This window comes from Ochotona princeps, chromosome 23, assembly GCF_030435755.1.
Source record: "Ochotona princeps isolate mOchPri1 chromosome 23, mOchPri1.hap1, whole genome shotgun sequence".
Lineage (NCBI taxonomy): Eukaryota > Metazoa > Chordata > Mammalia > Lagomorpha > Ochotonidae > Ochotona > Ochotona princeps.
The window spans coordinates 22,421,410-22,435,490 of NC_080854.1; the positions used below are offsets into that span (position 1 = coordinate 22,421,410).

At 37.0% G+C, this 14,081-nt stretch overlaps 1 protein-coding gene across 3 annotated transcripts in view; it reads right to left on the minus strand.

Moving 5' to 3' along the window:
• SPEF2 (sperm flagellar 2) overlaps positions 1–14,081 on the minus strand; it is a 139,731-nt gene that overhangs the window by 58,115 nt on the left and 67,535 nt on the right. For 2 of the 3 annotated variants that reach the window (XM_058680011.1, XM_058680010.1), the window contains exons 15-18: positions 13,908–14,016; positions 11,150–11,307; positions 8,660–8,818; positions 122–270 (exon numbers count right to left, since the gene is read on the minus strand). In XM_058680011.1, the coding sequence (XP_058535994.1) occupies positions 122–270; positions 8,660–8,818; positions 11,150–11,307; positions 13,908–14,016 (575 nt within the window). Of the gene's footprint in view, positions 1–121; positions 295–8,659; positions 8,819–11,149; positions 11,308–13,907; positions 14,017–14,081 lie in introns of those variants that run through there. The other variant, XM_058680012.1, reaches the window with a different exon arrangement.

Below are 14,081 nucleotides of genomic sequence, written 5' to 3' on the forward strand. Positions count from 1 at the left end.
GAGTACATATGTATATTTCAGCAGTTATGAAAGGCCAAATGATGTTCCAGATGATAGTATGGACCTTAAAATAAACAGGAGAAAGAACAGTTTCTAACAGCTTGAGTTGAAAGCACCATACCTCAGGAATTGGTTCATTCACGTAGACCCATTCCTCAGATCCTGGCTTGGCTGATGGGGGTGCTACTGGAGTAGGTGATACGTCTGTAGATCCAACAGGTGATTTCTTTACTGGCACTTTTCCTCCTGGGGGTTTTCCTTTAGGAGAACCTTAAACATGCAGATTACATCATTCTAATACAAGTAAAATAACAGGATAGCACTTGTGGAAGAAAAAATCTGATCGCTATGGACTCTGGGTAATTTATTAACTACATTGTAAGCTGCTTTGGGCAGTCTTATCCAATCAAAAAATATATTTAAAAGACTTTCATTCCCCACAACCCATAAGTTACACCAGCAAATGTTCAAAGAAGCAAGCAATCCAATTTCTCACACTCAACCAGCTGTCAAATACAACCTGATATTTTATTTTCATCTCTGAACTTACTTCCATGATAAACTCACAGGTCTTAAAAAGATTTGAATCTAGTGTGAAGTATATTCTATTTCCTGTTGCAAATTTTAAAAAGTTAAGTCTCCCAACGAATGAGAGTGCAAGCAACTGGAACAGGGGTTGCCCTCAATGACCCTTAGAGTTTGGAGGGGGAGAGCCAAGATGAAAGGGGTCATTGCAGGAGTCAGAAAGAGGAGGCAAGGGATGAAGTGGAGAGGAAATGAGGCGCTATCGAAGAAGTACCCGGCACTACTGTCAGGTAAGAAGTCTGGCTTAACCAAGGCTTTGCAGGGAGTGGGGAGGGAAAACGAGTCAGAAAACGCAGAGGGAGAGCAGATAGAGGTGAAGAAGGAGGAGGAGGAAGGAAAGGTAGAGGAAGAAGAGGAAGAAGAGGAGGGACAGGACAGAGGTCTACTTTTCTACTTCTCTGTTTTAGAATTTGAAAAGGATATCCACTTCATCTCCCCTACCAGCATTACGAGGGATGTATTAAAGTGATACTCTCTGGTTCAAATGACCTTGTTCTTCAACCAGAGAACTTGATTTTCCCTGAAAGGTTCAAGGTTATTGTAGTTTAGAAGTTTACTCTGTGTAAGATGCACTTACCTTCAGATTAATTATGAGATTTTTAGATACAATTTATACATGCCTGTGGACACAGGAGTATGTTCTTTTCCCACAATGTTTTTTAATGAGAATATTTTGATGATAATGCTGTTTAAACAATAAATAGAACCATTCCATGTTAGCTAAAAATACATGGATTTTAAGTAAAGGAGAGCTCGTCAGGTATGTTTCAACATTTATGCGATTTTTATTTTCATATTTAGAATAGATCTGAAATTATAATTAATTTTTTGAAAATTTAGAAAAAAATATTTAGACAGTAATCAAAAGTCTTCATAATTAAATGTGCTTTTTTTTTCCTATATGATGCTCTTTATTCTTTGACCTAAATATCCCATGAAAGAAAAGCAGTAATTTCTCTGATCGCTTTTAGATGAAATTCTGTAAGCAGAATTCTTAAGTTGGGTTTTGTAATTTGTGATCAGGGACTGAGGCAAGTTTCTTTTTCCTTTTTTCTTCAGCTTCAAAGGTACTTAATACAAACTATAGAAGATGGGGGCTATTTTCGAGACACTTCCAAGTGAGGACCTCCTGTGTACATGCAAGAGCTGTGCATAGGCCTGGAGTCAGGGCAGATCTGACCCCAGTGTGTGATGTTTGGGTGTGCCTTGGAATGTTGCCTGATCATTTTCTTCCCACAGTAGAACTACTTATCTACCCTATGCTTGGAACTGTTATGGGCTATTTTGGACACTTAGCGAATCTATACTCCGCACACCTGCTTTCACACCACTTGCACGATGCTTTTGCAAAAGTAAAATCCTCATATTTTTTTTCTTCTCAGTTGTCATCCTGCAAGATGATGGCCGCCCTGCTACAATAATAAAAATTCAGTTCCGTACGACCTTGAGTTCTCCATTTATTCACATCTAACACACTTCGTTTTTTAATTCAACATAATTTTTATTTCATTTTTAGAAAATTCTCTTTGAGAGTAACGGAGAGAGGGAGAGACAAAGGAGATTTTCCATTTGCTGTTTCTTCTCCCAAATGCAGCAATGGCTGGGGGCTGGGCCACAATGAATCCAGTAACCTGGAACTCCCTGGGGATCTTCCAGGTAAGCCATCATTGGCTTCTTTCCCAGGCCCTTTAGCAGGGAGCTGGATCAGAAACAGAGCAGCTGAGACTTGAACTGCTGCTCTGAGACACGATGCCAGCATCATACGCAGTGACCTAAACTACTATTCTCCAATGCTGGCCAGCCTCAAGAATTGAGAGGAATGAGAAATGAGAACTGTAGGAAGGATTAAATAGATACAGAAAGTCTGATTTATTTTTTAAAGAACGTATTATTATTGCCTTTCAGTCCTAAAATACTTCCTGTAGACCCCTATTTTAATTAATAGCTTCATTATGTAGAGGCCAGAAGACTGGTTAACATTGACAACTTTCTTACTGCCTTGGGGCCAGCCAAGCTTAGCCAAAATCAACACTGGCAACCAAACTTGATATTCAGGATGTCGTGAATGAGATGGAAATTTTAAGCTTAGAAATAGGACAGATGGAAGCAACACAACCAGAAATAGGAAGCAGCTTTTGCCCTAATTCTCACAGAGAAACTGATTTGGGAGAGTTTAATGGAGGGAAGGTATTCTCTGCTCAGTGTCCTAAAACTCGTGTTGTTTTTCTGTGGAATTAGAGAGATGCAATGTGGACAACTACAAAAATAATGAGACTGGCTCCCTGGGCTCATTGAGCAAACCCTTGTTTTAGATGGGAGATTCATCAGGTCAGCTTTATAGAAGATTCCCCTTTTTGCCTGCTGTCTTCAGTAACAGCCTTTATTCAGACTGCGCTGAGCCAGGTCTGGGCTATTTTACTCCTTCCAACAGGCACATAGACAGATACTCTTAGTATCATGTTTAATAGAGAGCAAGCAGACGCCTAGTAACTGAAGTCTCCCATTTGGTAAGAGCTAGAATTCCAGCTGATGCAGCCTGGCTCCAGACTTGTGCTTTTGATTATTACACTCTATTGCCTTCTCGTGTCTATTGACGTAGTTCACATTCATAACTGTTCATTAGATTGATATTAAGCAATTTACAAACATTAGCATGTTTCTTATAATATGATTTATTTGGAATACAAATTGATTTTAAGACTGTTTTATGGTGCATGACAATTTTCCTTTGGATAATATTCTGAGAAAATTAAAAAATACAGGCTGAGAAAATAGATTCATTAAATGACTCACATTAGGAGCAACAGTATTATTTAATTTACCTAAATCATGATGATGGTATTCAGGTAAAATCCAGAGAAGCTATGGGCAATTTAGCACTGCAAATTAATTTGGGTGTATGGGTTGCATTTGAGAGTGAAGAGCTATAAGATTTCTTTTCTCATTGGCTAACATTTCTTTATTTGACTCACATTATTATCATCCTTGAGGTTGTAAAGTGATCATTTCAACTCCAAAGGTGATTGTAAGCACATGTAAATTATCTGTTAAAGTATCCAGTACATAGTCAATATTCCCAAAGAAGGTGTTTGTTAATATGATTACAAATTATATTGTAAAAGGAGATTGTTAAAGCATTTTGCTGTTTGAACTGGGACCATAAGTTCATCATAAACAGCATGAACTTTGAGGTGACATCAGTGCAACGTCTCAGGCAATAAAAATCAATCTTTTAAAAATTAATCCTCAAAAAAGTTTTTCTTTCTTGTCTCTTAGAACTGGTATATTTCCTGTTTGGTGATGTGAAGGAGGCAAACGAATATGCTTCTTTCTTCCTCCTGGCTTTGCATTTTTAAATCAATTAGTACAGCATTTTGATACTTGTATTTTGATTTTAATTTAAGTATACTGTGAAGGGAGTACTTGCTAAATCATACATTAGAAGTAATTGATGCTTCTGATATTCCCATGACTGTGATAGCATAACAAGTCTTGGATTCCAGCAGAGGGATTCCCACACTTTAATGATCACCGGAGTCCCAGTAGGGCTTTATTAAAACAGAAATTTGTGGGCATCCATTCTAGAGCTTCAAACTCAGTAGTTCTTGGGTAAGTTGAATATTTCTATTTCCAATAAGCTTCTGGATACTGGGGATGCTGCTGGTCCACAGGCCATACTTTAACAGTCATTGCTCTTGAGTTACTTCAATTTCATTTCACGTTCGTCTTTTCCCCCCTCTGTTTGCTCCCATCTTTTACTCATGACATTGATGATCATACCACTAATATTATGACCAACTACAATTAAAACTATAAGACATAAGGCAAGCATTGGAAAAATCTTAACACAAGCACTACGACACAGGGCAAGCCATTGGATACAAGGTGATACTATTTCTGAATGCTTACTTCAGCAGGTATTAGTATTCTACAAAGTGTTCTGGGATCTTGTAGAGGGCAGCCACTACCCCATCAGACATGCACAGTGCTTTAGAAAACAATTCTGTAGTTAAAAAAATTTAATTTTTATATAGTTTCGCATTTTCTGAACTGATTATGGATTAATTAAAAATTTAGCTCCTAAAGAAGATCAACCCAGGTAAGGTTATGGAATTGAAAAGCAATGATTTTCAGAAGGTACATTAATGGAACAACAGAAAATGGGTCGAAGAGCACAGGAAATATTTTGAGAACACGGTAAGCACAACCCTAAACTGAAATTCCAACTTTAAAAATTGAAAGGAAAAAAAGTAGAGATTGCTAACATGTAGAGAAGAATATGACTATGTCAAAGACTGAAGAGCACAGGATGATGGTGAGAGTGAAGAAACGAGAGGAAGGATGGCTTCTCACTTCACAGAGATGGTTTGAATAAAATTGGCCTGTGAAACAGCCACGCAGTTGCTAGTGTTCACCATTAATGATATTTATTTTGAATATTAGGAAATAAAATCATTTAACTCCCTATCAATGATGGAAACTCTGTTAAAAGTGTCAAATCTACATTTTTAAATGTAAAACAAAGACTTTAAAATCTTGTTTAAGAATTCATCTATTTCAGATATTATGCTAAAAAGCAGAATAGTAAATCAAAAACAGAAAATATTTGGAAGTCTTTGGAACTAATTACATAGTGTGAATGACATGTCTCCAATGTATATATTATCCTTTTGAATGTTTATGTTTACTTTTGAGTCTGTATATCTTAATTATTTACAATTACCTTACACATGCAAATTATGATTAATTTAATGATTTGATATCTCACAAATATAAGCTTATTCCTATTTTTGATGATTCATTTGACTCTTTGAATAATAATGAGAAAGCAAGGAAGAGTAATGTAAAACATGAAAATTACTCTATTAGCAAACTAGTGAGCACTCTGTCTTATTGATTGCGTTTAAAATTTTATCAAAAATGTTGGTCTAGTTACATAAGCCCATCATGTCATATAACCAGAGCAGAGAGTTTTTTTTGAGATTCATGACTATACAAGGGTACATCATAAAGTTCACGCAAATGGAATTGTAAGTTGAGTTTATCTTGACCCAAAAACGATTCTGAAGCTCACAGTATATATATTCCACGAACTTTAAAAAAAATCCTCAAACATAATTAAATGACAAAATATGCATCTTTTCAAATATGTTATTTTGTGAACATTGCACACAGTTGGACTAAAGATGCCTTGGCAACACGTAATGACGAGTTAAAAAGGTATGTATTATTTTTTCAAAAAGTATGTATTTAATGAAAATATCCTTTGAATTAACCTTGAAAGAAGTCAACTGCATGTATCCATAAGCAATCAAATGTTACTTCTCACTGATAAACCTTGGTACTTTGCAGAAAATGTCTCAATCTTTAATATTAATTAAAATTAATCTGAAGTTAGATTGGTTGCAATTTGTAATGCAAAGGATAGAGGCAAACAAAAAATGCACCAAACTGCATGATTTACCAAATAATTTTAATCGTTTTTCCTTTCTTGGTGCTGGGGTTCATTTTTTTTTTTTAAATCTTACTGGAAGTAAGGGTATGTACAACAATTTAAATGTCTGTGCTGGAGAGAGCCCATTTCATCTATTTAGAAGTGGTCATTAGAACAATGTATAAATTCATAGCATATGTTATTTAAATATCTCAGGTCTGATAACCAAGATTCTATAGGAATACAACAAGTGAAATGACAGAGAAAAGTTGCCCTGGAAACTTTGTTAACCTTGTTATAGGACTTTTAAATACACAAATAGTTGACCATGAAACTTAGGAAAGGAAGGGAGGGAGAGAGAGAGGAAAGAGATGGAGATTGGAGGTTGGAAGGAAGGAGGTAAAGAGTTAGCATGAATTCTGTTTTTAAAATTAGCTCCAAAATATTCTGATATCTCCAAAAATAACAGCATAGACAGCACTATTCTACTTTGTCATATTAAGAAATTTATTTCTAAACTAAATACTGACACTTGGTAATGGGTTTGAAAATAAACCACTTAATGGAGCACAACGTTTTCAAATGTAGTCCTGATTACAGGTGAAGCAGATTGAAAATGCAGAACTACTTAAAATACAGAACTATATTTGGTCAAAATGACTGTTAAGGCTTCGTATACTGTGCTTCCGTGTCTACCTCATTTCCAGTATGATATTTGTGTGTGGGGGGGCTGGTGTGCACACGTGCATGTGTGTCTAGTAAATAATTTATCTTTTCATCTCAATTTTTACAGGTAATTTGATGTTTGAGTTAGGCATGCTCAGCAGCTTCAGATTTTCAGTTCTAAAAAGATTTTCAAGTTCTAAAAAGATTTTCTTCAAAAAAAGAAATCAACCAACCAAATAAAAGACAAAACAAAACAAAAAACCAAAAAACCCACAATCGTGTGTGTGTATGTGTGTGTCTATGCAACTGCACCCATGTAACTGCTGGAAGCCTGCCTCCCTAAAATCCCCATGATCACACTTGCGAAGCTTCAGCGAAGTCTGCTCTTCCGCCCAATCAATGCCCATGTGCACCAAGACTTCCTGCCAATAATTTGCAGGATGGCGGTAATTTGGACTCTGGAGTTTAACGTCTATACATTTTTAAAGACAAGGCATCAGCCCTGTCCTTGGCAGAAAAGAAGAGACAGATACAACCAGAGGTTCTTGATATAATGAGAAATTTATTGTTCCTTCAATGAACAGTATTCAAGAACACATGACTAACACAGCAAACAAACTTCAGAAAAGTAAGGATGGATCTGTGTCATAATCAGAAACATTAGGGATTCACATAAGAGAATGGATTCAATACAAAGACACTCCTGATTGCAAGCAAACCAAGGGTGGATGAAGTTGTATGAAGAGCTACTGCCACAGGTTAAAAGACTCTGTTGGGTGATTTCGGGTCACTGAGAAAATTTCTTCCCCATTCTAAGCTGCATTTTAAAGATTTCAATTTATCCTCCAAACTTTTGCATTTGAAAAAAAATCCTTAACCAAGTGGTGGAATACAGGGTGGATATAAAATTGCAATTTTTGGCTTTGTGAATTTGGGCTTATACTAGCAAAATAATTATTTAATAAGCCATTTCATTTGTCACTGAAGTCTTTACACTTTGTTTAATATTTAATAATTTAGTTTGTAAAAGTAAATGTAAAAAAATTTCAAGAGGTTTTAACAATTTCAGAACTGTCTCAATTTTCCACAAAACAGGGAGACTCTGGAGTTTATAAATATGGTCATGATACAGCATCAAGTTTACCTTTGTGGATTTGTGCCACTGCGTAGGCAACCCTGCAGAAAGCTGAAGCCAGAAACCAGATCCATGTGTTTCAATTACACACGCCAATGTGCTACTGATACCCCTTCAGTACCATGAGTCAACACCCACTGAGCTTTTAAAATTTTGTCATTTTCCTCCCTGTCTACCACTTACTGGGAGTCTCATAGTTCGTAGTGGTGAGGGGCCTTGAAAGAATCTAAAGTATATCTTCCCACAGGGGTTCTATCTGTATCTCCAGAGACAGATACACACTGATATGTCCGGTGTATGTTTCTACACTTTTGTAATCAACCGACCTGGAAGATAGCACGGTGACACACGATTTCTCATCTCTAAGAATGGTGCTGATTGTCCTCTTATTCTTGTGGGCAAGCAGCTACATCAATTCTAACTTTGTCGAGATGTTCTTACTCTTTATGCAAATCTAACTTCATAGCCCAACAGGTTTCTAGATAGAAGGCTTCCCAGATCTGCCTTGAGCTCCTTTCTAGAGCTACAACCTTGTTTCCCTGTACCATTTCTCTCCTTACCTTTTGTCGTGCTTGGATCTAGAGGCCTGAATGTGATCACTCCACATTCTCTACACAGGAAAGACCCCAGAACTTATTTTAGTAACTACTACTTAGCTACTAGTAACAAGTTTGCCTTTTCCCCTCCACTTTTATCTAAGTGTACAGATGGGTTACAAATGACTGAAGTTGCCCCAAGTCTGAATCTAGACAAATGCACAGATACTATAATTTCTAATTCTTTTCTAGGTGGAAAAAAAGCAGTTGCCTAACAAGATTATAAGTTGTTCTGTCAATCACCTGATTGTGGTTTTCCTTTTGCAGGGGGAGTCTTTGCGGATTCATGCTGCTGAGCTTCCTTCTCTGGCTCAGCAAGGAGAGGAGGAGTGGCGGGTGGAGGCTGGGCCACGGACACTGGGGCTTTTTTCTCAGTTTCCTTTTCTTCCAATTTCTTTTGAACTGCAAAAAAAAAAAAAGAAAAGAAAAGGGTAGGGGGTTCGAAAGGACCCCTATCAGGGCCTCCAGATACTATTTATCAATGGAACAGGAGAAACCAGAATATAAAAGCATACTTATTGATTTGCAGCGAATTGCACACCTTTAGGTTTCTCCCTTAACTTACCATGTTCTTAAATTTACTCTTTTAAGACGTCTATGCTTTGACAGAAACATGGTTTCCCTTGTCTTTTGATGAGGGGTGGTGACAGCGGTGGTGGTGATGGAGATGCTGGTGTTGATGGTGAGGGTGGTGTTGGCTGGTGCTTGGCAATAAGAATGACAGAGGTATAGGTGCTAGTGGTGGGGAGGGGAGGTTGTAGGGGGAGGACGGGGATGGTAACGATTATGTGGGTGGTGCTGCTGGTAATGAAGATTGTAGTAATGGGGTGTGTGTGTGTGTCCACGGAACAGAGAAATTGGATAAGCAAGTTAATGCCAAATGTAGCAATTTAGAAGTACCTCCTAAAGAGGGATAGGAAACAGGGATTATTTTAAAAAATTTTCTGTGATGATCAAGGTGAAAAAATGACAGAGAGAAGGTGAAGATTAATGTGAAGAAAGGGGTGGAGAAGGGATGAGTGGGACAAGTGATGGGCAGCACTGACTTAAAGAAATGCATGTAAAACAAACAGTACATAGTATGTGTGTAAGTCTTAGGAATTTATTCACTCATGCAACAACTCTTTGTTGAGTTGGGCTTGAAGGAAAGAAAAGCTATAACCATGAAGTAAACTCCTATTAAAGATGACAATGATAATGTCCAGACAACATTAGGTAGTAGAGATACAACAACACTACAAAATGGAAAAGTTAATGGCTCTGTGATGTTCACGTACTATTGATATGAGTTAACTCAGAAATGTGATATTAATTTATACAAGAGGTTAGAAAGTGATTAATACTACAAAAAAAGAAACACAATGCAGTAAGAGGGATCAATAGTGCTGCTGAGCTGTTTAAGTTTTGGGTAGGCTGCCAAATTGGGTAGCCCACCACGAAGGTACTTTTTGAGGCCTAGAAGGACTGTTACAGGCCACATACAGTCGACAAGGGGTACGGATTGTGTCTTTCTAAGACACAGTCATGGTCAAGCCCTTCACCTTCATTCAGGTTCACTTTTTTTCTGGCACAGTCAGAAATGTGGAGATTGATAGCTGGAACAGATTCTAATCTAGACTTTGATGAATACATGAGGATTAGTTTGATTTTGCCCCCTAAACAAGACTCTAAGATTTTGTAGAACATTTTGTCCCTCCTCTCTGTCCATTTATGGCTATTAAATGGCATGCTAAGGCTCTTCAATTCTCCACACATGCGTGTGTGTGTGTGTGTGTGTGTGTGTGTGTGTGTGTGTGTAGTTTTTGAAGCATACATGGAGATGCAGGTACTTATTTTTCTATGTTTGAGCCCCACAGGGATAATGGCTTACTTATCAGTAAACTGACATATTGTGTTAGGCGGCCAGTCTAGTAATGAGAGGCAGGATGCAATCAACGCAATTATAGGAGCCTTTTGAAATTATTAACTTTGATCACTTTTTATTATGGCATAAAATTGTAGTTATCAGCATAATTAGAAGTAATTGGTAATTAAAAGGAAACATTGTTCTCTCAAATCATTTCATAGAGGTAAAATTCCACATAAAAAGGTAAAATAATGCTTAAAATGAACTAACTATCCCTTTCAATCAGACCATGAGAGATTAATGCGCAACCAGTATTGTTTGAACAAGGAAGGAAGTCAACTGGTTTAAAATGGGTGAGATACACCACAGAAGTGGGATAAATAAGACATTACCAATCAACACAGTCACAATAAAATGTGTAATTTGGAGAGATAAAATTATCCTGAAAGGGGAATCACTTCCCTAAAGTGATGAAGGTAACAAATTGAAATCTTTCCCCTTTCCATGGTATTCTTACTTTTTATTATAAAATAGTTTCTTGAGCAATAAACACTGTATTCAGGTTACACAATGTGACAGGCTACATATCCTTGGTTTTTAATCCTGCTACTGCATTCTTCCCTTTGTGGAAGCAATACTTTCAATGATAGAATCCCTTTTGATGAAATTGAAAAGAAGAAAGAAAAATATTTTATTCAGAAACATATGCAGTAAGAATCATTTGTAGCAAGAAACATACACAGCCAAAGGAAAACACATTTGCCAATAATAAAATTCAAATACAAGTGAAATTACAATTGTATTTTCATTTCATTCTCAACTTACTAAGACAATGCATTTTAATTATATAGTTACATAGATTCAAAATCAAAAAGATTTGTGATTACCTTTATTCTTTTTTTTCACTATTTCAGTTGAAAATATTTCTCTTACTCTTTGATATAAAGACTTTTGATCTACCTCAGCATTGATTCTTATCAAAATATTTTCTGGCTCTGAAAACCATCTTTCCAATGAAGGCCAGTTGTCCAAGAAACCTATAATTCTGCAAAACCAAAATATTGTGTGAAAAACTCATAATGATTGAAACCGTTACATGAAGAAACATTAAACATGACATTACGTATAATTCACTTAATATGCATAATGAAAAGAATGGGCTGCCAAAGGAACTGAATCTGAAAAACCAACTTGAGGAAATCTACAATGTAATATCTTTCTAGATAAAGGGATAAACCTTTTAATGCCATCAAGATATACTTTTAAAGCCATCAGGATATACTTTTTTTTTTTATTAATTACATTGCTTTATGTAACAGTTTCACAGGCTCAGGGATTCCCCCAACCCTCCCCATGCCCTTCCTTCATGGTGGATTCTTCCATCTTGTTGCAGTATTACAGTTCAAATTCAATCAAGATTCTTTCTAGGATATACTTTTAAAACATATGAAACAGTAAAGGAAGATTTGAAAATGTCGCTATTCAGGAAATCTTTAATGTTAGTTCCGATGTGTAAGAAAAGTTTAAGGAAGCATCAGTAATGGTAACAGAATAACTGAGCATTCTGATATGGCCGTAACAACACTTGGGCTATCTATGTTTTCTTAGAGATAGAAATTGAAGAGACCTCTCAGCAAGTATAGATGGATCAGACTTCTCTGCTTTACACAAGAGTATTCTTGGAACAGTCCTTGGTTTTTTTTCCTGGAGTATAGACTCCCTTAATGTAGCTCAATTACTCTTCCTTGGCACACTTCATATCTCTAGACTGCCTGTGTTTCAAAAAGTCGCATAATTTTGTATGAATTTTCTTTCTCAATGGCAAACTGCACACTTCCAAAAGAATGCAACAATACAAGTTTTGCGCGACATAAGTAGTTTTAGAACTAATGTGTGGGGTTTGATGTCTGGCTCTTTGCATTTCCATGACATTCACTGGTATCTCCTTGATGAGGGCTGAACTAGGATTCCACCTCTAAGTTGATGCAGCCAGAAAGAGAAATGTCGCCAGATGGGGTTCTTGTTTTCCTGGACTACAAAGACTTGGGATACGAATGTGAAAGCTAGCACACACATATTCGCCTCACTTAATGATCAACACAAGTTCATGTTTACCTGTAAAAGATCGAATACTCTACTGCATCTGGAGTCTTTTTTAGGAAGTGAGGGCCTACCCCTAAGTGTTCCAGTGTGTTTCCAACATTTTCTTCCAAAAGTTTGAAGGTTAAAGACTCCAGATGCAGTAGAAATCAAGACCAAAATAAACAATTGGGACCTCATCAAACTAAGAAGCTTCTGTACAGCTAGAGAAACAATCAACAAAGTAAAAAGGCAACCCACAGAATGGGAGAAGATCTTCGCACACGACATAGGTGATAGAGGGCTAATATCCAGAATATACAAAGAGCTACAAAACAACCAAAATGTCAAAACAAGCAACCCACTCAAGAAATGGGCACGGGAAATGGGCAGACACTTCACAAAGGAACAAACCCAAATGGCAAATAAACATATGAAAAAATGCTCAAGTTCCCTGGCAATAAGGGAAATCCAAATTAAAACATCAATGAGGTACCACCTAACGCCAGTAAGACTGGCCCACATGAATAAAAGCACCAACGACACTTGTTGGCGAGGTTGCGGGGAAAAGGGAACCCTACTCCACTGCTGGTGGGGCTGCAGGCTGGTACAGCCTCTATGGAAATCAGTATGGAGAATATTCAAACAACTCAAATTCAACATACCGTATGATCCAGCAATAGCACTCCTAGGAATATATCCAGAACACTTGTTCTATGAGAAACCAACATGCACTCCTATGTTCATAGCAGCACAATCAGTAATTGCAAAAACATGGAAACAACCAAAATGCCCATCAACAGAGGATTGGATAAGAAAGCTATGGTTCATCTACTCCATGGAATACTACTCAGCTATTAAAAAAAACAAAATGCAGTTCTTTGTGGCCAAATGGGCCAAACTGGAAACCATAATGCTAAGGGAAATGAGCCAATCCCAAAAGGTTAAATACCACATGTTTGCCTTAATTTAAGATGATATGATGTTATGTATAACATGTTATGTTTTGAATGTTATATGTTGTGTATAAACTAAAATTGAAGTATAGGTGAGGTGGTCACAGAAGGTGGCTGGGAACCCGCATTTACTTTTAACATATTGGTTACTCATTACTATGTCAATTAATTCCATAATGATGTAAATTTTTGCTGATGGTATGTTGGAGCTTTCAATTGACTGGGATGATACTCTGCTGGCTCTGTCATCAGACCAGAGAGGGTATACCTAAGAAGCCGTTGAACTTGACGGGACAATAAGATGCTGGACTCTATGTTTGGTATACGCTTGCAATGGGGAAATCTCAACTGAACTTGAGCTGTGGTTATGCAACAAGGTGGAGGAATCCACCATGGTGGGAGGGTTTGGGGAGGGGTGGGGAGAACCCAAGTATCTATGTAACTGTGTCACATAATACAATGTAATTACTGAAGTTAAATAATAAATAATTAAAAAAAAAAAAGATCGAATACTCTAACATATGCCTTTTTTCCCTAGATGATTCCAAAGAGGCTGCCTGTTAGTCCAAAGGGCAAGAATTAGGAAACAAGGTGTTTATTTAAAACTAACCTGTGCTGTATCTGGTCTCTTAAATTATGGTCTCCTTCCTTAGGCTTATTTTCAGCAGCTGTTCGTTGACTGGTGTCTTCATGAGAAATTGCACGTGAAAATTCTTCAGCTACGGCATGAAAGTGACTTCATTAGATACTGCTAAATCTATCAGCATTGAAACTTACTGATACA